This window comes from Astyanax mexicanus, chromosome 23 (assembly GCF_023375975.1).
Source record: "Astyanax mexicanus isolate ESR-SI-001 chromosome 23, AstMex3_surface, whole genome shotgun sequence".
Classification (NCBI taxonomy): domain Eukaryota; kingdom Metazoa; phylum Chordata; class Actinopteri; order Characiformes; family Acestrorhamphidae; genus Astyanax; species Astyanax mexicanus.
In genome coordinates, this window is record NC_064430.1 from 28,228,243 (window position 1) to 28,251,987 (window position 23,745).

Genomic DNA, 23,745 nt, shown 5'->3' on the forward strand with positions numbered 1-23,745 from the left:
AATATCATTCAAAAATTACTTTATTCCAGTAATTTATTATTAATTATATGAAAAAAATTATATGAAACTCATATTTTATAGATGTATTACACACAGAGTGATCTATTTTAAGCGTTTATTTATTTTATTGTTGTTGATTATGGCTTACAGCCAATAAAAAAAAACAAAATCAGTGTCTCAGAAAAGAAGCATATTATATAAAATCAATTGGTACTTTTGGCAGTGTGGGCAGTGTGCCAAGTCCTGCTGGAAAATGAAATCTGCATCTCTATAAACGTCATCAGTAGCAGAGGGAAGCATGAAGTGCTGTAAGATTTTGTGGGAAAACAAAACTGCACTGACTTTAGACTTGATAATAAAACACAGTGGATCAACACCAGCAGATGACATGTCTCTCCATTAAACCATCACTGATCATCAGTAAATGTTACATTTCATTTGGAAAATTAAGGGAGCAGAGTCTGGAGGAAGAGTGGAGATGCAGATTTCATTTTCCAGCAGGATTTGGCACACTGCCCACACTGCCAAAAGTATCAATTGGTCTTATATATAATATTCAAATTTTCTAAGAAACTGATTTTTGGGTTTTTATTGGCTGTAAGCCACAAAATTATCAACAATAAAAAAAAAAATACGATTAAAATAGATCACTGTGTGTAATCCATCTATATGATATGAGTTTTACATTTTGAACTGAGTTACTGAAATAAAGTAACTTTTCAATGATATTCAAATTTTTTGAGATGCAGTAGCAGTAAGATACTTACTGTAAAAAAAAAAAAAAAAAAAAAAAAAAAAGCTTTTTTATTTTTTATTTGAAACACAATGAAAGGATGATTACGGGCCAAAACGATGCCTTTTTGACGATGTGTTTTTTTTGTCACTTTGTTGAGAATTTTATAAATTAAGTAGCCTAATGTATTTTATGTATTTTTTTATTGCTTCGCTGAACATAATCATCTCAGCACAGCCCTGTTCTGTATAAATTATTGGGTCTTTTCACTTATTTGTTTGAAGAGATTTTTTTGGGCCATTTTCAGCTGAATAAATTTTGGTTGCCAAATATTTATATACCATTTGTAGCATCTAAGTATAAAGAACTCATAAAAGCGCCACCCTTCAGTAAAGCATCACCAAAAAATAAAATAAATAAAATCCATCGCCGTCGACGTTCGTTCTCCGCTCCTACGAATCTCCGGGCGTCGCTCGCATCGCGTTCTCCAGGATCTTTCTCTTCCACTCCTCATAATTCTGTCTCGGGTCCTCCTCGGCCTCGTCGTCCCTCAGCTGCTGCTCGCACTGTTGCTTAGGAGATGTTGGCAACCCATCATCTAAAAGAGCACAGAGAGCCGGAGTTCAATTTGCCGCCTCATACCCCAGTTCCTGCTCAGTTCTGTGTGACAGATAATAGAGCAGGACTGACTCTCCTGCTGGAAAAATACCATTTATCTTTCAGAAACAGAGAACTTCGCTTTCTGAGGCCTAACAGGGTTTTCTTTTTCTGTTGTCAACGTAATTCCAGCCTACTGCTGCCTGAACACGGCGTCCAAACACCAAATTAGACCAGTCCTGCACTACTACACACACTACTAGGGCTGCTGAAATGGGTGCTTATCTGACGATGCTGTAATTACAGTCATATGAAAAAGTTTGGGCACCCCTATTAATCTTAATCATTTTTAGTTGTAAATATTTGGGTGTTTGCAACAGCCATTTCAGTTTGATATATCTAATAACTGATGGACACAGTAATATTGAAATGGATTGAAATGAGGTTTAAAAATATTAGAAAGGCAGAGAAGAAGATCGATGCGAAAGAAGCCATTTCTGCAAGCATGTCACAAACAGAGTCGCAGTTGCAAAAGCATACCTCAGGAGACTCTGTTTGTGGCGTGCTTGCAGAAATGGCTTCTTTCGCATCGATCTTCTTCTCTGCCTTTCTAATATTTTTAAACCTCATTTCAATCCATTTCAATATTACTGTGTCCATCAGTTATTAGATATATCAAACTGAAATGGCTGTTGCAAACACCCAAATATTTACAACTAAAAATGATTAAGATTAATAGGGGTGCCCAAACTTTTTCATATGACTGTATAATAATATCTACTGTATCATGAAACGTTACCTCTTTAGAGGGCACCCTGGGCACCCACACACCTGTATAAGTATAAGCTGTGAGGTATTATCTTGTGAGTGAGGCTAAACACTGACCAGTGTGCTCATGGCAAGGCCACATAAAATATTTGAAGCAAGCGTTGAGCTTTGCACCAAAAACTATTTCCCCAATTATTTTTTTCTAGGTATTTAACATTCCTCAATCACATGTCGTGGAAATGTGTCACAGAAGGCTAAAATGTTACCACCCACAGTGGACAGTGCAGAGGGTAATAATGAGCATGACTGGCAGCATTTGGCTGGAACAGTCCATTTGGACTAAGTAACTGGGGCAGAAAATGCAATTAAATTGAATGCTGCAGACTCTACATACATATCCCACAGATTAATGCAGTGTGCCCTTTATGTTCCACGACATGTGGCAAAAGTCATGGGACGCCATACAATGCATTTTCCTACATGCTGTATTTTTTGCACTATAAGGCGCACTTAAAATCCTTTTATTTTTCCAAACATAATCAGTGCGCCTTATGTATGGATTTTACCAGTCAGGTGTTAAAGAGCAGTTAAGCCACTCTGCTGAAGCACAGAGTTATACAGGAGTTTCAGTTTAGTTCTCCAGCAGCATTAGCTGCTAACCGCAGCAAGCCTGTAGCCTGCTGTTAACCTCCGTTAGCACTGCGGGAGCAGCATTAGCATTAGCTGATAATCGCACTAGGTGCTAGCTCTTTCGACGTTCATAGGTGAATACTATCGACATGTAGCCTGCTGCTAACGATGACTAGCACTGCTGGAGCAGCATTAGCATTACCCACTAACTAGCCGCCAAAAACCTGCTAAATTATAAGGGTAACACTTTATTTTAAGGAACACAAATTAGGCGCTTATTAATGTCTTATTATTATTTGCTTTAAAAAATCCTTAGACATTTTTAAATGATTTATTCACTACTTATTATTAGACTTTATTCTGTGTGTAAGTGTTATTGGTGCTTAATTAGGGGTCTGTTATGTGGAAATGATTAATAACGGCTGTATTAGTTCTTATAGTGCACAGTAAACAGTTATGTTAGCACCCTGTTAAGCAGATTAGATTAAGCATTAATTGTTAGCTAATTCTACATGTTATTAGTGTTATTACAATTGGCAGCAGTTTGATTTATGTGAGTTTGGAAAGGTTATGGCTGTGCTGGAGTTTAATAAGAGTTAATAAGAGGTTAATAAGTCACTAATAGACCAAGAAGTGTAATATATTCTAAAATGAGGTTCTGTTCGTCACTAATTAGAGACTAATATGCACAAAATAAACATTTAATAAGTCAATCTCCATCACAATTTAGCTAATAAGAGCTTAATAAGTCACTAAAACGGAATTAATATTTAATCAATCACAGACCCCTAATTAAGCACCAATAAAAACTTAACTTAAACTAGAATAAAGCCTAATAAGTAGTGAATAAATAATTTACAAATGTCTAATTAAGGCTTTATTAAGCAAATAAGACATTAATAATCGCCTAATTTGTGTTCCTTAAAATAAAATAAAAAGTGTTACCATTATAAGGATAACATAGCAACACCCCTGTTCCTTACTGGTGTCACATAATGCGCCTTATAATCTGGTGCTCCTTATGCTGCGCAAAAAAAAAAAAAAAAAAAAATGCTAAATGTGTCTAGATATTAGATCCATCCCATTTATGGTCTCTATAATTCAGCGAAGGCCTTCTACCAGATTCTGCAGGAGCACTGCTGTGAGGATTTGATTGCATTCAAGAGCATCATTAGCAAAAATGAATTGCATGGAGCTCTGTCCATCATTCCAGAGAACAGAGTTGCACTGCTCCACAGCTCAATACTGAGGGTTCTATACTCCTCTAGCCTTTAGCTGGCATCATGAATGGTCCAATCGGTTTTTAACGTTTATCTAAACAGCTCTACTGGATACTAGGGACTAGACTGAGCTGTGGTGTGTGCATTTGCACTCATGTGTCAAACATTACACACATTACATAACACTAAATAAGTTTACTAAAAGTCCACAGTTTCACTCTTCTCTTAGAGGTACAGGATAAACACTTAATTCCCAGTTTCATTATTTTTGCTCCCTCATTAATATTCATTAATTTTTGAGCATCTCCAAATTGCTGTTCAGATTAGGAAGAGTTTAATTAGTCTGGTCTTTTGAGATAAATGAGCCGTTTTCTTACCCTCCTCCGTCTCTTGTAGCGTCTCTGTGAGGGTCTTCTGTCGTTTCTGGGTTGTTTTGGGTGGTCCCTTCATAGAAGGAGCTGAACCTGACAGAGCGAAAAACATGGTTTCATAAGTGATTATAGATTTAACATGGTTGGGGTTAGGGGTGGGCGATATATAATAATATCACGATATTTCAGAGATATTTCACAATATTTTTGCGATAACGATATAATTGCCGATATAGGAAAACTAAAATAATTAATTAATTTCAGGAATATAGTATAATAGTATAACAGTATAATCATAATGTGGCAAAATAAATTATATAGCATGAAATAATATAATGCAGCAAAAAATATTGCAGAATATTTAGTGCATGCATATAAACTGCAAACTAAAACAATTATACAATAAATACACTTAAAGCTTCACAGTAAATAATAGGCTACTTTTAAGACAGAACACCTCTATTATCACGATATGGATTTTTAACATCATGATATTTCTGCGTCACGTTATATATTGTATACGATATAATATTGCCCACCTCTAGTTGGGGTTGGTTTCCCCATAATAACAGTTATTTACAAGATCAATAAATCTACCTCTTTGATATTCATGAGCGTTACTGAATGGGGCTGCACGATATATCGTTTTTTGCATTGTCATTTTGATGTGTGCATGCGCAATAGTCACATCACTGGATGTGTGATGTCACTTAAGGCAAGTAAATCAAACGTATGTTGATTTAAGTCAATGTTTTGATTCTTGACACAAGCAGTAGATACACAGCGCTGTCTCTGTGTCTGTGTGAGTGAGAGGCTGCTGCTGCCTGAGAAGCGCAATTGGGAGGGGGAGCACCAGGGGTTTGGGGGGGGGGGGCTGATGTAAACACGAGGTAACCGCATGGCCTCCGTCCACATGGTTAGGCACGTGCTTGTAAACGTGGGCACGTGTTGAAAGCAGTGCACGTCAGCCCAGCACAGTTTTGCGGAGCAGATATTTCCAGTTACAGCTGAATTCACACTTTTAATCCCAGAAAAAAAAAAAAAAAAAAACGCTCTTATGTACCTTTTAAGAGGACATTTAAATGCCTGAATAAAAGGGCTGAATACTGTTGTTTTGCAGTTTTCCTCGGGTTTTGAGAGCTTGGCGCTGACTCAGCTCTTGATTGGTCCAGACGTGAGACACCCAAGCGAGCGGGTGGGGGCGAGGCTGGTGACGTCATGGGCCCTGCGTTGTTTAATATTGCGGTATATGTAGTCGAAAAAAAAAAAAAAAAAAAAAAAAACATGCAATGTAATTTTTTTTCCCCCAATATCGTGCAGCCCTATTACTTAGCTTTTCACACTCATGATGTCATCAACAATTAACCTTTTGACTCTGATTGGAGCATTCTTTGTAAATCAAGAGATCTAGAGGTGACTGACCTCTCAAACTGCCTCTAGATTTCTCTATTTCTCAATCTGTTTCTCAACCAGTCAGTCTGCCTCTCTGGTGCTCTAGATTTTTCTTAATCTGCTTCTCCAAATTTCTACATCTCTGGAACTGAAGTCAGACTCCACCTTTTCTGAAACTGCTGCTAATGCAGCATTGCCAAGCAGCATACACCAGCTCACAGGTGCCTTGTGTTGATCGACATCACCCTAGGAGTGACGGGGGATGGCCAATTGTGTTCCCTCAGGGCTACGGCAGGTGATGGCAAACTGCATGACCAGGATTCGAATCAGTTTCTAGATCTTTTAAACTCTATTTAGGAGCCCTTGATCTCTCTCAATTGATTCCTCCATCTACAGATCCCTTAACCTGCTTTTCTAAATCTTTTAAACTCCAATTAGATTCTTTAACCTGCCTCTCTAGATCCCTCAACCTACTTCCATAGATTCCTAGATTACTTGACCTGACTCTCTAGCAGTGATGTCACAAACGCGTTACTGTCCCAATTCACTAGCCAGGGCAGCGGTCTGCACAGATCTGATTGGCTGAGGAGAGTGTTTGAAGATTTTACACCACACGTGATTGGTCTGTAAGTTTTCTGTGCCGCAGAGCGCGTATACCGTAAAGACAAGGGAAGTTCTGAAGCTTTAAATGAACGCTGTTAGAATTAAATCCTCCTCAGTAGTTTATCGGTTTGGGCCCGGATTGGAGAACGTCTGGGTCCGGACCCGGACCGCAGTCCGCATATATGTGATCCCTGGCCTCGATCATATACACGGTTCTGTTTTATAAAACCACTCCTTGCTGCCCTGCAGAGAACAACAGCTTCAATGTTCAGTTTTACAGTGTTAAATATGTCAGGTCAAGAAAGACTTTCTTTATTTTATATTTTTTTATAAAAACAAGCATTTATGTCAAGTGAATTCAAGAAAAACTAAAAAAAATATTTATGTTATGTTTATTTTTAAGCTTATTTTTTCAGGAAATAGTTCAACTTTAAATGTCTAGAGATACATTGTTGCTGTTAAAAATGCATTTTCCAATAAAGGGAGTTTTGGTAAAACTGGTTATAATGTTTATGTTAAGGCGGCGGGAGGTGGTGTCTGCAGCTGCTGAAAGTAACTAATAAAGTAACTTGTAAAGTAACTTAGTTACTTTTAAAATCAAGTAATCCATAAAGTAACTAAGTTACTTTTTAAAGGAGTAATCAGTAATCAGTAATCGGATTACTTTTTTAAAAGTAACTGTACCATCACTGCTCTCTAGATTTGTAGGTCTCTTGTCCTTTTTGTTAATCTTTAAGCATTTAGATCTTTCAGAATCTCTCTCAATTCCTCTAAATGATCTTTTCTAGATCTTTCTAGGTAGATCCTTTACCTGCCATACATTTCTTTTGTTCTTAGATATCTTAACATCCTGCTTTAGTAGGTCATGTGATCTCTTTTTATACATCTAGAACTTTCTAAATCCCTCTAGAGGATTTTTTTTTTATCTACCCCTCCCTCTCATAGATCCTTCAATATCCCTCTAGATCTCCCTCTATAGATCCTGGGCCAGTTGTTCAAATGTAATCCGGATCAAAATTATCCAGATTTTGTAATCCCATTTTTTGCTATCCAGGATCAGGTGATCTGTCTTACTTTTAAGTCAGTTTTTCAAAGCAATATTGGATTGGATCAACCTGATCCAGAAACACAGTTTTCAGGATTACCTAATCCGGATTACCAGCTACTATGTAAAAAACAGATAGAAGAACCAACAGGGGTTGAAGACTCCTTTTGTTGCAGTAACAAGATACTGCTTATTGCAAAACAATACGAGCAATTGAGCGTTTAAATGGAGTTCTGAAGAGACGCTTTGCGTGCCTTAACTATTTGCGAGTCGACCCACAGGGAGCATGCAACATAACACTTGCATGTATTGTCCTGCCCAACGTTGCTACCAGACGCAATGTCCCTCTCTGTGATGTTCATGATGCACCTGAGCCTGTTGAAGAACCAGAACAAACTCTGGTGTTCTTTGCAATTGTCCAAAATTATTTTTGACAGCTTCATATCTAATGAATGTTTCTATGACCTTAATATACAGTGATGAATGACAGTGACGTAGATGAAAAAATGAATATATTATTTTTGTTTGTTATTTAAATCTTTTGGGGGGATTATTTAATGGGGTCAAGATTGTTTTTATTTTTTACTTTACTATAGTGAAAGGCTTAATTGGTAGCCTATGTCTATCAATGCACAGGTCAAGTGCAAAATAGGAATAAAAGTATATACACTAAATTGTACAAATGTACTTTTTTTTTTTACTTTAAAACTTTGATTTCAAAAGTTTTACTACATTTTCTTCCTGAAATCCATCTTGAAATCCTACCCCTTGTTGGGATCAGGGTAATCCTGTTTTTTTGGATCAATCTTTCCCTTTTAAACAACCCGTTTTTCAGATTTGATCCAATCCGATAACCAAAATCCGATTAGATTACATTTAAACAACTGGCCCCCTGAGAAATCCCTCTCTCAAGCATTATGGAATTTTTGATCTCCCTATAGCTCTCTCTCCATCTTCCAAATCTCCATCTCTCCCTGAATCCGTTTCCTGTTTTTAGAGAGCCTGTAGTGAATAGTGAAAGTTAAGAAAAGCTTTTTTTAAAGTGGAGCAGAGAGTGAAGAACAGAAGAGAGGTGTCAGCAGATAGAGGAGCAACAGGGGACTGTGTGGAGCTGGAAAGCTGGTAATAGAAAGCCAGAACGCCTGAAGAGATGATCGTTTGAGCTAGGTTTTGGTTCTGGTTCTAAAATAAGAGTCTCCAGCGTCCTCCAGCCTCAGGGGGAAAGAGGAGAGCTACAATCTCCATCTCTAAAAGAATAAAAGAATAGATAACGTTCCTCGGCATAAACGTGAAAGCCTCAGCAGAGAGGAATACAAACCTTCCCCAAGCCCCCCCCGTTCACATACAAGACAGAGCATGATGCACAGATTACGAAAAACATGCAAATAACTAATTGTTCCGTGTCCATAGCAACCACCCCAAGAATAATGCGTGACTCAAATCATCCTGCGATCTATATAAAGTGTTTGACACCCTGCATTAGAGCATCTTTGTTATCTGGAAACCTCCTTTGTTCCGCAAAAACGCGGCCCGCTCGCTGCGGCGGCCATCAGATCGCTCTTAATTAGCTCATCCATCACAGCAGAGAATTAATCAGGATTTTCACACTCACTGCAAATCTCCTGTCCAAACTTCTGAAGCTGAGAGCACAGCCTGTCAAAGATGCCCTTCTTGGCTCCGGAAGACGACGCCAGCTTCTTGTCTGCTCTGATTTTCATGCACCTTCAAAGCAAATGTCAGATCTGACGTTACTTTAATTTCCTCGGCCATCAGAGCGCAGAACAGCAGAGCCCAAACCTGAAGGCCCCGGGGGAACACCTCAGGGTGATGAAATAAACGCCGAACATCCACAGCAGATAAAGCAGCTCAGTGATTTCATTAAACCCAATCAAAGCCTGACTTTACTGAGCTATCTGAAATCTGAACATACAGAGCACAAGAATAATAATAATAATAAAAAAAAAAAAAAATACCATCAGTGATCAAATTTAGACCTGTCGCATAAGGGCAGTACATATCGTATCGTAACATGCATCATACATAACAGCGCTATAGTTTTTACATGCAACAATAGTGGTGATGTGCATGCAATAAATATTTTTCACTATTGTGGCACATTTATTCTTATATTAATGTTTATAGTACATGATTTTAATGCAGTAGTATAGTACAGTTCCTGATATTCATAAAATATTGGTAACACTTTATAATTAAGGTCGATCAAGAAAATGTCTCAACAATTAGTACTATATTAGTAATTAATACTATAATGATTAAAAAGTCATTATTTTAAATTATTTTTACAACATACTTAAGCATTATAATTTAGCAATGTTTAATAATGTCTTTACTAGTGTCAATTAATAATTAGTTGAGGTATCATGACTACTGTAATTTCTGACCCTTATATATTGTGTGTGTATGTAGGTATGCATGTATGTGTACAAAAAACATGTGCATCTGTAAATATCATTGAAAAGTTACTTTATTTCAGTAATTCAGGTCAAAACGTGAAACTCATTATATAGATGTATAACACAGTGATCTATTTTAAATGTTTATTTATTTTATTATTAATGATTATAGCTTACAGCCAATTAAAAACACAAAAATCAATATTACATAATACATTATATAAGACAGACTGGTACTTTTGACAGTGTGCCAAGTCCTGCTGGCGACACCCTTGTTCCTTACTATTGTCACTAAAAATGTGATTAATAATTCAGTGCGCCTTATGTATAAAAATAGACCAGAAAATAGACCTTCATTGAGAGGCGCACTTACTTATATAATACTTATAATAAAACTTATAATAATGCACCTTTTTGTGTGACAAATACGGTAATATACGAGTTTCACTTTTTTTTTTTTTTAAATAATTTTATTTCTAATTTTTCCCCATTTTCTCCAGCCAATTACCCAACCCACTCATTAGGACTCCCCCTATCACTAGTAATGCCCCAACACACCAGGATGGTGAAGACTAACACATGCCTCCGCTTCTTTTCGAGCTGCTGCTGATGCAGCATTGCCGAGCAGCATCACAGCGCTAACGCTTGGAGGAAAGCGCAGCGACTCGGTTTAGATACATCAGCTCACAGACGCCCTGTGCTCCAGACATCACCCTAGGAGTGGAGTGGGGAAAGAGCACCATCTACCCACCCGGAGGGAGCAGAGCTGCATAATGGGGGGGGGGGGGGGGTTCAAACCAGAGTTTCACATTTTAACTTAATTACTGAAATAAAGTAACTTTACATTGATATTCTAATTGTTTGATTTGCACCTGTACAAAAACCTAATCCCTCTCAGAAACAAATCATTAGACTGAGCTCACAGCACTGAGATTTAGAAACACTCACTTGCAGGCGGTGAAGAGAGCAGCTGTGGTGAAGAGGGGCTTTGACAGATCCAGGTCTTGCTGCTGAGCTGCAGGTAGACTGGCCCCGTATCTGAAACACACAGCAGAAGAGATCACAACATCTACACAACAATACACTCAAACATCTGCAGAATTGAGGATCTTCATTTCACCTTATAGTGCAAAAAATACGGTATACCAACCCACCTCTGGAGAATCTGAGACGCCACCTTCACTGCCTCCATACAGCCGTACTGCACAGCCAGCTCTCTGAGCCCAACGCTGGACTGCAGACCCAGCATGCACTCCATCGACTTCAGGCTGCTCTGGTAGATTTTCTTATTCAGCCCTGAGAGTTTGATGGCAAACTCCTAAATGAGACAAAAAATAAAATAAAAAAAATAAAAGGCTGTCCGGATCCTGCAGTTTTAACTGATGATTAACTGCCATTCAAATGCCTGCAATTAAACATTTAATTTTTTTTTTTACATCAAAATTATTGTAACATGCTTGTTAGATTAATAGTTTTGTAAATATGAAACATCACTTTATCATTTATTGAACAAAATGTCCATAAGCTTAAAACAAAATATAACCGATACAAACATGGAAAAATCTATTCCTTACTGGATCGGCAGTTTTAGGTAGGCATAGAAACATGTTGACTAAAGGAAAGCCAGTCATATTTTCTAATAGGGGTGGGACAAAACATCGATTTTGCAAAAATATCACCAATAAATCTATAATTCCTTGCATTTGCTTATTTAGGAGTATTTTCTTTTCTTTATTAAAACAGATGCATTGAAGTATCAAAGAGAATTGTGCTGTGATCTATCAAGTATCAGCAAATCACAGTATTGTAATGTCAAAGTATCATAAACAGAGGTGTCAAGTAACAAAATACAAATGCTTTATTATTTTACTTAATTACAAATGTTGCTTACCTATACTTTACTGGAGTAAATATTTATTTTTCATACAAGTTTTCACTTCTAATCCTTACATTTCCACACAGTTATCTGAACTTTCTACTCATTACATTTTAAAAATAGCCTCATTACTCCTATTTCATTATAGATAGAGTGAATCTGATTGTAATTGGATGTAGTGAAGTATAAACACATACCATTCTGACTCCCTATTGGTTTATACTGTGATCTATGGGTGGGAGATATGGCTCTGAAATAATAACACAATATTTAACGGTATTTTCGCGATAACGATACTCTTGGCGATATAAATTATTTATTTTTTTTTTCTTTTCAAGAATACACTACTGCAACAAAATTTTATTTTATTATTGCAAACGACATATGTCACACCACTACCTGAGATATTAAAAAAATACAAGAATTTGATCAGATTTGTAATAGAAGTCAATGATCCAGAATGTCATGATGCTAATAATGTACTCCAAATATCTCCATTTATCCAAGATTAAAAGTTGGATATATAAAATGATACTGGACAGATATAATCTGTCTCTAGTAGATATATAATGGAAAATGAGAACAGTGTGAATTTTTCTTTTGCTAAAAACAGTTAAAAAAATAAAATAAAATAATAATAATAAGGGGTGGGTAATATGGCACGATATTTTTAGGGTATTATATCGTTCACGATATTAAAAAATGTTGCCGATATTATCGTGTACGATATGATATGGCACACCCCTACTTGATTCTAGTACTTTTACTTAAAGAGTACAAAGCTTGAGTTGATATTTTAAGCATTTAAAACCCTAATATCTATACTTCTACTGTTGATTGCCCAGTGATTCCACCCATAGTGTATACAGTAATCATTATAAGCTATACTTTACCTTGTCCAGGGGGAACTTCATAGCTGTTGCTGCCAGTTCCAGGCAAATAATAGCTTTACTGGTAGCTGTGGCACCACCGAGACTGGTGCACCTGACCTGAGACAACCGCATGTACTCCTCTGCCTGGCTGTGATCAATCAAACACACACACACACACACACAATATATATGTATTAATTATCTAATTTAACTTAGATACTGTTCAATTCTCCCCAACCAGTGTCCAAAATAAGATAAGATAAGATAAGATAAGATAAGATAAGATAATTGTATTGTCATTGCACAGTGTACAAGGAAATTTAGCAGCAATCCTTTTGGGGCCTGAACAAAAATAAAATAAAATAAAATAAAAAATAAAATAATAAACAGCTCTATGTACAAATACACAAATTTACAGTGGATGTATGAAAATATAAACAATATAGTAGCAATTTACCCAATAATAAATACAGAATCAATCTTATCTTAAATCTTAAAAACAAATATTCAGCTTCAGATGACGTTTAGCTTGTTTTTAATGGTTAAGGTGGTTGAGAAGCTGTTTATCTTTATTATTTAGACAGAAAACACAACATATACTGGTTATCTAACTGCTTAACCAGCTATTAACCAGGCTTCAGTTTGGTCAGAATTAATCATACTGGTTATCTAAACTGGTCAGGTCAGTCTGATCATGCCTGTAAACCAGCTAAACCATTAAACCCACCAAAACATGTCCCCATGCTGATCAAAATCTAAGTTATTCTACCAGTATGGAGCTGGATCTGGCCATGTTAGGGAGCTAGAAACACTCTAACAATACAATCAGACGCAACAAGCGCGTTATATCACTCATTTCTGCTCTAAACCAAGTTAAACACTACATACCTCAACACTCTAACCGAGCTGATCCCCATTTTAGACGCAAGTTTTCTAAAAAGTTCTTTATCCATCTTCAGAGTTCCTCTAACAGCAGCTCAAGCAGACACAGCCGAGTTTTCGCGGGAAATTTGACGCCCCGGAAGACCTAATGCGCTCTGATTGGTTCATCTCGACGCTTTTTCCGCGTTGATTGGTGAAGCCTCACGTCAATCACTGATGTTTCCGGTGACGCGTGTCTGTTTTCAATTTTTTGCAAATAAAGTTGTGTAAATATATAAAAAAAATAATAATAAACAAGTCAATAGACAAGTCAGCTTAAATATAAAAAATAACATTATTAGGAAATTACGGAGTCTTTTTAAAATATGTAAATAGTTCACTTAATCTAATTCAATTATTTTAATATATTTAACATTAGTTTAAAAGAAACATTTTTCAACAACAATAATAATCTATTACGTTTTTCTTTAAGCAACTATTAATAAATAAAAAAGTATAATTTGGAGAAGCATTTTTTTTTTTTTTTTTTTTTATCTTACATACTTTAACAAAACTATTAAAGAACAACAAAAAGACAAAAAAAAAGCCCCTCTTCCGTCGATTGGTGAAACGCGACGTCAATCAATGAAGGAAACAGTGACGGCATTTGTTATAAAGATAATGTCATAAATGAGCATTTAATTAATTATGAATTATTAAATTATTAAACATCTGTTCATTTAAATATTACCTAAAAGAATGTAAAAGTTAATAAAAAAATTTATAACAATCGATCGTTTTTATCATTACATTATCTGTAAGAGTCAATGAGTGGTCAGTGGACTTGAAGATAAGACCTGAAGAAAGACTTGAAGACTTGAAGAATCTCCGAGAAACACATTAAAACAATAAATAAATATAGATATATACATGCTCTGTTCATAACAAATATTGTATTGTTTTGAATATTTACTAAGTAGGGAATTTGCAGGGTAAAGCTGTACAAATGTAAAATGCTGAAAATATTTAATTTACATTAATATAGTAAAGTTTTATGTATTTATTCTGTATACATTTTAAACCAAACAAAACCTTTTCCAGGAACATAGGCAATCCAGCACCAATGTGATCAGTTTTAAATCTGGCTGGTTTGTTGGGTATGTAGTTTGTGGTATGTAGTGTCTATTAGTTAGTTAGTATTAGTTAGTATGTCATATTTTAAATATACCTTACTTTACTTTATATCACAACGAACATTATGAGGTAAAAGCTACATTTCTTTTTATTGTTAAAATTTAACAAATGTGTTATTTTGGAGTTGTTTCTTAGTTTAAGGGAATTAAAAGGTATGTTATGAAAACGGAGAGTTTTTACAGTTTAAATAAATAAACTTCAAACTGCGCTGCATTCACTCCTGACAGTGCGCGGTTCAGCCAATCAGCGGCGACGTGGCTGAGAGTCACATGACAGAGAGCGTTTTTTAGAGGCGTCCGGTGATTGCTGATATTTAATAATCATGGTGAGTAAAACTGATTAAATTCACTGAAATTCCTCCTGTAGAGTGAATATAACCCTGTTAAACACACTCACAGCTCCTGCTTCACCAGAAAAACTCACCCTGAGCTGTGAAATACTGCTGTTTCTGCGTGGAATTTAGCTCCTTAGCTTGTTAGCTGCTATCAGTCCATTGCTGAGGCCTGTAGGAAGCTAGGCTACGCTAAGCTAAGCTAACAGGCTCCAGTTCTGCAGCTCTGCGTCGTTTCTTTGCTTATTTCTTGTGTTTAATGTTTATTTATAATGTTTATATATAGTTTAAGCTTGTATTTAATTGTGTGCAGCAGGTGTTGGTCGGCTGGTTTGAACTGTATGACTGAGCTAAGCTGCTGGAGGCTAGTTAGTTAACCTAGACTAGCTAGCAGCCATTCGCCCTGCCCTGATTTTAAGGGATTTTTAATTAATTAATTAATTAAATTAATGTTATGTATTCAACGCTGCGCTGTTAATGTGATGCTTAATTGCACTGTAATTCCTGACCTCACTTCTAGACCTCAGTGACGGTGATAACCTGATGATAGCTCTGTAGGGACAGCTGTCATCACTGTAAATGAAGTGAGATCTAAACAGTGAGTGAGAGTAACATTAGCTAAATGTGGGCTGATATTTGATGGGATGATATATTAGGCAATATTGTCACGTTGCTGTAATATTTTCATATTAGAGCAGGAAGACATAATTTTACCATATCATGATTAATATGCTGTTGTCATAACTAGTAGGGATGCATGATGAAATCAGAATTAAATTGACAAGATTTCAAATGGATACTTGCTGGGGTATATTTATTAAGGTTGTCAACATTAAGATGTTAACCCTTGCGAATAATTTGAAATCAGTAACATGTTATTATATTTTTTTAACATGAGTTAATTAAGCCATGAGGCAATATTGTCAAATTTGCTGTAATATTTTCATATTAGAGCAGGGGTGTCCAAACTTTTTTTTTGTTGGGGGCCAGAAGGAGAAATATATTTGAAGTCATGGGTAACACTCTGTAATAAAACAAATAATGAAACACTCCACTCCACTCCAAAAAAGGAAACGGGCCACAAATGGCCCGCGGGCTGTAGTTTGGACACCCCTGTATTAGAGCAATTAAAAAAAAAACTATGCACAATGGTATTAGAAATAAATTTAGTTCCAACAGGTACTTGCTGACATATTTTTTTTCTCAACGTTAGTGTGTTAACACACGTGATTTAATTATAAATCAGTAACGCGTTATTATTATTTTTTAACTCAAGTTAATAAGGCCACGAAGTTTGACCCCAACTTCCACTGTAATCTGCCCCACCCAACACGCAGATTTTTTTCTGTCTGTGTCCAGTTGTAACGCTCTGGAGCTGGTCTCGGTTTAGACTTCCAGCTCCGACCCTGAAAGAGAGATATGGAGCACATCACCGGACACTCGGACAGACATGGAACCAGAGTTCTTTTGGTGGAGAAGCGATATCTGGGCGCTTTTCTACCAGCCTCGCAGAAACGTAGAACGGTTCTGTGCTTTTTCCCTGCAAAATCACAGGCTCTCTGCCCAAAAAAATCTGTGCCGTTCTGGCCTCATAATCTTGGTGGTCTGGAACCAGCGAACCTGTGATGCGAGTGGCCAAAAGAAGGAAACGTGGAAACACGAGCGGTTCTTTGAAGGTTCACAGGAACTTTTGTTGTGCCGAATTCAGCACCCCTGACAGGAAAAGCACCCCCTCTCTGGAGTGGATTAAAGCAGATTATCTTCGCTTTTATCAAGAAGATGGTGCATACACACTGCCGAGATGGGGTTCTTTTTTATGCCATGTTGCAGATTTCAGCACTACTATGATGCCGAATTCAGCACCCCCGCCAGGAAAAGCACCCTCTCATTGTGTGCTCTTAAAGGAACAGGGTACACATTACTAAATACTGGCTGTTACATATTTCCCCCAGGCCATTTAAATGGTCACCCCCCCCCCATAGTGAGCATGTGCGGCGTGCATGAGGCATGCGTTCAGCACACAAAGCTAGCATTTACCTCAGCAATAAACAGAATAAATTAACATTTGCTATTTCTGAAAATTGCCATGAAAAGCGCAGGTCAGTATAGGAGTGTGCGATATTGGAAGAAGAAAAAAAAAAGATGCCGATACCGATATTAAACAATATTTTGCATTATTCATAAATGTGTTTGTAAAAGCCTTATATTGTGCTAACTTGAACTAAAATAATATTAAAATAAATGTTTACAAATTATAATATTGTAAACAATTTAAGGCCATTCATTTACCTGACACAAATAACACAAAACTAAACTATAGAAACTGGCTATTTAAATTGTAATAACCTGATCAATGTGTTTGCTGTTTGGTGATTTCTGCAGCATACATATAAAACTATAAACAATATGTATTGCACATTTACAAAAAAAAAAAACTTTTTCTTGCATTTGTAAACCAATAACCCACTGTAAACAATATATATTGTGTAATTTGTGACTGCATTTGTTATTTCTTGCCATCTGCTGCCTTTTTTGTCGTACTCCTCATACTCTGTGTGCTGTTTTGATGAAACAGGTTAATTGTCGAGCTGTCTTTAATGGCAACCGCCTTCTTACAGAATTTACATATTGCCGTTGTTTGAGCAATGTCCGTCCTTTCCTATCCAAACCTCCCCCCACGCGAGTGAAGATTATCCTAATCTGTGAATTAAATCCAGGGTAGTAGACTGAGAGGCTGGCTGTGTCTGAACTTTTTCTCAGTGATTAGCATACTTGATAACGTCAGCGTTCACGTCATTAACACACCAATTCGGATAATTTCGTGGACGATATTTATCGCACACTCCTAGGTCAGTATCCTCTGCTAAGATGCACAAAAGCGCTGCGCTGTTAAGATACGAACACACCAAGGTCAAAGCACACCCGGCTCTTAAAGGAAATGGCAAGTGGCACACTTACTGGTTTATTTCCTGATACGCTCAAAACACATCCATGACAATTAAGATAATTAAGAAAAATAATGTTTTCTTACAACTCTTCTTCACTGTCTCCACTGATCTGACTCCTGTTATCTCTTTGCTAGCCTACCACTCATCAGTCACCCCAGGATGAGCAGGAGAAGCTGCTGGACGAGGCGATCCAGGCGGTTAAAGTACAGTCATTTCAGATGAAGCGCTGCCTGGTGAGTCAAGCCCTAAATAACTTTTCTGCTTAGTGGAACAATAAACACTGTACTCTACTCGTCTCGTTGTAATGGCGATTAAGGGCATAGTAGAGATGTAAGTAAATTGTACAGTATAATGTATAAGCATCGCAATATTGTAACTTGAAATTCTTTATTATTGTAATATATTGATTTTTAATGAATAGTTTAGTTGTAAAGATTGGTGTGAGACCTAGGTTCATTTTGTGTTGTGGTAAACCCTGTGTTAATCTAAACTGCTTTGTTTGTATAAAAATATAAAGTAAAGTTTCATTTTACACATGTTTTGTACATATGATGGTGTGTTTTATTCTTTCGGATCATGAGTGTCCTATTAACCTATTAATTTAATCCCATGGGTCACAGTAGTGACCATTGAAAACATTTTCAGTTATAAGGCTCTCAAAGTGTGTGTAGTGTAACATGTGGTGTAACTTGTCACATGACCAGAGTTTAAACTGTGGTTTCACCATGAGAAGGAAACGACCTCATCAAGCATCTAAAAAAAAAAAAAAAAAAGCCAAGAAAAAGCATGTTTCAGTGACTCAAGGTTATTAATCTTGATGATTGCAACAGTGGTGGCAGATGGGTAGTACAGTGCAACTAAGTGTACATACATTTATAAAGCTCCAAATTCATATTGCATGTGCATTGGTGTGAAAAAGTATTCGCCACTTTCAGAGTTCTTTTGTTTTTGCATTTTTGTAATACAAAATACAAATAACTTTAATACCAAACAAATATAACCAGAGTAAATATAAAAAGCATTTTTTTAATGTGGATTTCATTTACTAAGGGAAGCAAATATCCAAACCAATCTAGCCCTTTGTGAAAGTCTAACCCCCCCCCCCCATAAATTAACTTTGACTAATGATTAATAAAAAGGATGTTACCGCTGGAAAATCCAATTAAATTAAATTAAAAAAGCACTTCAGTTTCTGAATCAGTTTCTCTGATTATGTTATCTATAGGTTTATGTTTGAGTAAAATGAACATGGTTGTGTTTTTCTATAAACTACAGACAACATTTCTCCCAAATTCCTAATAAAAATATTCTCATTTAGAGCATTTATTTGCAGAAAATGAGGAATGTCTGAAATAACACAAAAAATGCAGATTCAGAGCTTTCAGACCTCAAATAATGCAAAGAAAACAAGTTCATATTCATAAAGTTTTAAGAGTTCAGAAATCAATATTTGGTGGAATAACCCTGGTTTAATCACAGTTTTTTTCATGCATCTTGGCATCATGTTCTCCTCCACCCGTCTTACACACTGCTTTTGGATAACTTTATGCTGCTTTACTCCTGGTGCAAAAATTCAAGCAGTTCAGTTTGCTTTGATGGCTTGTGATCATCCATCTTCCTCTTGATTATATTCCAGAGCTTTTCGAATTTGATAAAATTAAAGAAACTCATCATTTTTAAGTGATCTATTATTTTTTTCTTGAGCTGTATTTCCCTTTAAAAAAACAAAAAAAAAACATTATTTCTAATATTTCAATTACACCCCCCTTAAGAGTGTAATTGTATTATTCATGATGTTTGAGTTGAGATGTTAATCAGGAGACAATATTGTTTATCAAAGTTATCTCTGGGGCAGTCTGTGTCCAAACTAAAAATAGCTATGGTTGCAGTCCTATATAAGACCTCAATCTTTATATAATAACTACTGATTAAAATAGATTTTTTTTATGAATAATTTATATGATTTGTATATTGAAAAACACAATACTTTTATTAAATGTGATCTTGTGGCAACAAAATTCAACCTGTGGGCCCCCTCTGGTGTTGTTTTGCTGTCCTGATGTGAGCAATGAGAACTAAATAGATTATAGACTTCCCTCTGATAAACTGATCCAAATCTAAACCTACAGGCCGCTGTTTAGACAGAGAGAACTGTGCCTTTCTCTGATCACTTTGGTGTTGGTTTATAACGGTTGTGTGGGTGTGTGTACCAAACACCCTCGTAATTAATTCCTACATTACTGCATTCCAATCTTTCTGTCCCTTAAGGCTGTTTGTGTTTCTTTGACTTTGAGAGAGAGATTTTATTTAAATGACCTTTTACTCTTAGAGCCATATGTTCAATGTTTTAAAAAAATGGTACTTCTAATAAAGGCCTGTCCATTATAATTTTGGTCAATACACTGTCCAGGAAATAATTATGATAAACAATATTATGATTGTCATTTAAAGGCAATTTAGTGCCACTGATATAATGTTAATATACTGATTAAATACAGCATTTATGGCCTTTTTTAAAGAACTTTCAAGTAATGCTGTTTGTAATAGACAAAAATGATAAGTTTCTTGGAGGAGAACATGATGCCAAGATGCATGAAAACTGTGATTAAAAACAGGGTTATTCCACCAAATATTGATTTCTGAACTCTTAAAACTTTATAAATTATTAACTTGTTTTCTTTGCATTATTTGAGGTCTGAAAGCTCTGCATCTTTTTTGTTATTTAATTCATTTCTCATTTTCTGCTCTAAATAAATGCTCTAAATGACAATATTTTTGTTAGGAATTTGGGAGAAATGTTGTCTGTAGTTTATAGAATAAAACAACCATGTTCATTTTACTCAAACATAAACCTAAAAATAGCAAAATTAGACAAACTGAATAAGAAACTGAAGTGCTCTCTTAATTTTATCAGAGCTATATATAGATAATGTTGTTATCAATTGAATGTAACCTGAATAAATATGAAAAACAAATTTTAAAAGGGGGAAAAAAACTATCCAAACCAAAAAAAGGTATTTATAATGAGGGCCTGTTCAATAATATTTGGTCAATATACTGTCCAGGAAATAATTACGATAAACAATATTATGATTGTCATTTAAAGGCAATTTAGTGCCACTGATATAATGTAAATATAATGATAAAATACAGCATTTATGCCCTTTTAAAAGACTTTTAATTAATTACCGGTATGTTTTTTTTTTCTTTTCACCTGTGTATAGAGAAGACGCTATTGAAGCTTTGGCGATTGTTTAACTGGGTAAAATTTATTGCTGAAGGTTATTTATTTGTGCACACTCACACACAAGCAAAGACAATGGATGAGTTCAAGGCAAATAATGATTGAGGTCATGTATGATAAGTCGATAATGTAATCATTGCCACAGGCCTATTTATAACTTTAGTATCTCATAAAAGACTAGAGTTCAATTCTTCAGCCGGGAACACGTGCAGCATTTTACAGCCTCATACCTGTATAACATGATTATAATATAAGCCTGTCTCAGTGCCTCAGTGTCTGATAAATACCTGAAAAAGTATGTAAATGCATTGTGTTTTGTTTCATTGCAAAAACAGAAACAAAGTTGAACAAAGTAGAATCTGTAACAACATCTCTTTTTCACTTTATATCAAGCTTTTCTAATAATGTTGTAATTAGTTGGGGTTTAAAGCTACACAAATATCACGGTTTGCTTCATACCATGACACACCACACCTCGCTGTGTGGTACAGCACAACATGGTACAACAATGGGACAAAAAAAAACAAAAACGCAAGCCTAACAATTCCCTTGGTTCTCATGTCAACAAATTAATTCATATGTGCATTAATATTATTAATAATATTATATTAGTTTGCACCTGTTTTTAGGGAGTTTTATCACTTGTGCTAAATAATAAATAATAAATGATTCTGCACTCAGGACCGATTCTGGGGAAAATGCACACCAGAGGGAAAATAAAAAGTAGGGGTGGGCGATATGGCCCTTAAATAATATAACAATATTTTATTGTATTTTTCGCAAAGACGATACTCTTGATGATATGACAAAACACTTATTTAAAAAAAAAAAATTCAAGACAACCCTCCAACAAAATGAAAATTGCATTTTATTATTGCATACAATATGATATGGGTCACCCCTAACTGAGATATTAAAAAAAAATACAAGAAGTCAATGATCCAGAATGTCATAATACTAATAATGCACTCTATATATCTTCATATTGTCATGAATGAGAGGGTGGACGTAAGTGCAGATATAATATTTAATCAACAAAATAAATAAAATTAAAACAGAAAACAAACACAAACAATGCAAAAAACTGAGAAAACAAAACTTGGAAGATAAACAAACAAAGACAAGAAATAAACTAAGCTTAACTAAACAAATAAGAACTAGATACCTAGAATAACACTAAAAATACAAACTTAACAAACTGGGCACACTTACTTAACAAAACAGACCTGGATTCAAGAAACAGATTCAACAAACACAAGCTAAAAATCCAATACATATACGTACATACAGAGGACAAAGATACTAAAGACTCGACAAGAAACACTCATACAAAGGGCTATTTATACACAAGGAAGGTGAGGGCCGGTAATGAGGGGGCGGGGTTACAAACAAGACACAAGGTGACAACACTAATGGCTAGGGCGGGGCTAGGGCGCAGACAGGGACCAAAACACAACAGTAGCACAAGGCTGGGAACACATGACAGGAGCACAAGGGACCAATTGGGGGAAAACACAAGACAGACATGGGCTAAGGTGTGACACATATATCCAGCATTAAAGTAAAATAAATGATACTGGACATATCTGTCTCTAGTAGATATATAATGGGAAATGAGAACAGAATGTGAATTTTTCTTTTGCTAAAAAAAAAAAAAAAGCACCCTGATGTGATAATTAGGGTTTGGTGATATGGCACCACACATAGGGTTTAATATCGTTCACCATATTCAAACATGTTGGCGATATTATTGAGTATGACACGATATGGCACACCTCTAATTAAAAGCTGGAATATATATATATATATATATATATATATATATATATACAGTGAGTCCAAGAAGTATTTGATCCCTTGCTGATTTTCTTTGTTTGCCCACTAATAAAGACACTATCCTTCTGCACTTTTAATGGTAGATATATTCTAACATGGAGAGACAGAATATCAAGACAACAATCCAGAATATAATTTTAAAGAATATATTTTAATTAATTTGTATTTCAATAAGGAAAATAAGTATTTGATCCCTCTTGCCAAGCACACTCAATACTTAGTGGCAAAGCCTTTGTTTGCAAGCACAGCGGTGAGACGTTTGTTGTAGTTAACCACAAGTTTAGTACACACACCAGGGGGAATTTTGGCCCACTCTTCTTTGCAGATCCTCTCTAAATCATGAAGGTTGGTGGGCTGTCGCTTGGCAACTCTGACCTTCAGCTCCCTCCATAGATTTTCGATCGGATTGAGGTCTGGAGACTGGCTGGGCCACTCCATGACCTTAATGTGATTTTTCTTGAGCCAATCCTTTGTTGCCTTTGCTGTATGTTTAGGGTCGTTATCATGTTGGAAGACCCAACCACGGCCCATTTTCAGATCCCTGGCAGAGGGGAGGAGGTTGTCCCTCAGGATTGTGCGGTACATGGCTCCATCCATCTTCCCAGTGATGCGGTGAAGTAGCCCTGTACCCTTGGCAGAGAAACACCCCCAAAACATTATGCTTCCACCTCCATGCTTGACGGTGGGCACAGTGTTCTTGGGGTCATAGGCAGCATTTTTCTTCCTCCACACATGGCGGGTGGAGTTGAGGCCAAAAAGTTCAATTTTGGTCTCGTCTGACCACAAAACCTTCTCCCAATAACTTGGTTC

At 36.1% G+C, this 23,745-nt stretch overlaps 2 protein-coding genes across 2 annotated transcripts in view; one reads left to right on the top strand and one right to left on the bottom strand.

The window, feature by feature from the left end:
* Nucleotides 1–559: 559 nt before the first annotated feature.
* orc6 (origin recognition complex, subunit 6) lies at nucleotides 560–13,521 on the bottom strand. The gene is made up of 7 exons (XM_022665960.2): nucleotides 13,410–13,521; nucleotides 12,543–12,669; nucleotides 10,928–11,091; nucleotides 10,722–10,811; nucleotides 8,972–9,081; nucleotides 4,326–4,412; nucleotides 560–1,331 (listed from the first exon to the last, which is right to left on the bottom strand). Exons 1-7 carry the CDS (start codon nucleotides 13,472–13,474, stop codon nucleotides 1,186–1,188), a joined length of 789 nt encoding a protein of 262 aa, XP_022521681.2. The 5' UTR covers nucleotides 13,475–13,521; the 3' UTR covers nucleotides 560–1,185.
* Nucleotides 13,522–14,811: 1,290 nt separating this feature from the next.
* The window catches only part of vps35 (VPS35 retromer complex component), an 83,405-nt gene continuing 74,471 nt past the window's right edge, over nucleotides 14,812–23,745 (top strand). Inside the window, exons 1-2 of the mRNA XM_022665963.2 lie at nucleotides 14,812–14,901; nucleotides 17,990–18,088. Coding sequence (XP_022521684.2) covers nucleotides 14,899–14,901; nucleotides 17,990–18,088 — 102 coding nt within the window. The 5' untranslated portion in view covers nucleotides 14,812–14,898. The remainder of the gene's footprint in view (nucleotides 14,902–17,989; nucleotides 18,089–23,745) is intronic.

Coding starts and splice junctions, on each gene's coding strand:
- orc6 (XM_022665960.2), bottom strand. CDS start 13,474: ATGGATAAAGAACTTTTTAGAAAACTTGCGTCTAAAATGGGGATCAGC. Junction 12,670..13,409: donor AGCTCGGTTAGAGTGTTGAG/GTATGTAGTGTT, acceptor GATTGATCACAG/CCAGGCAGAGGAGTACATGC. Junction 1,332..4,325: donor GCTACAAGAGACGGAGGAGG/GTAAGAAAACGG, acceptor GTGCTCTTTTAG/ATGATGGGTTGCCAACATCT.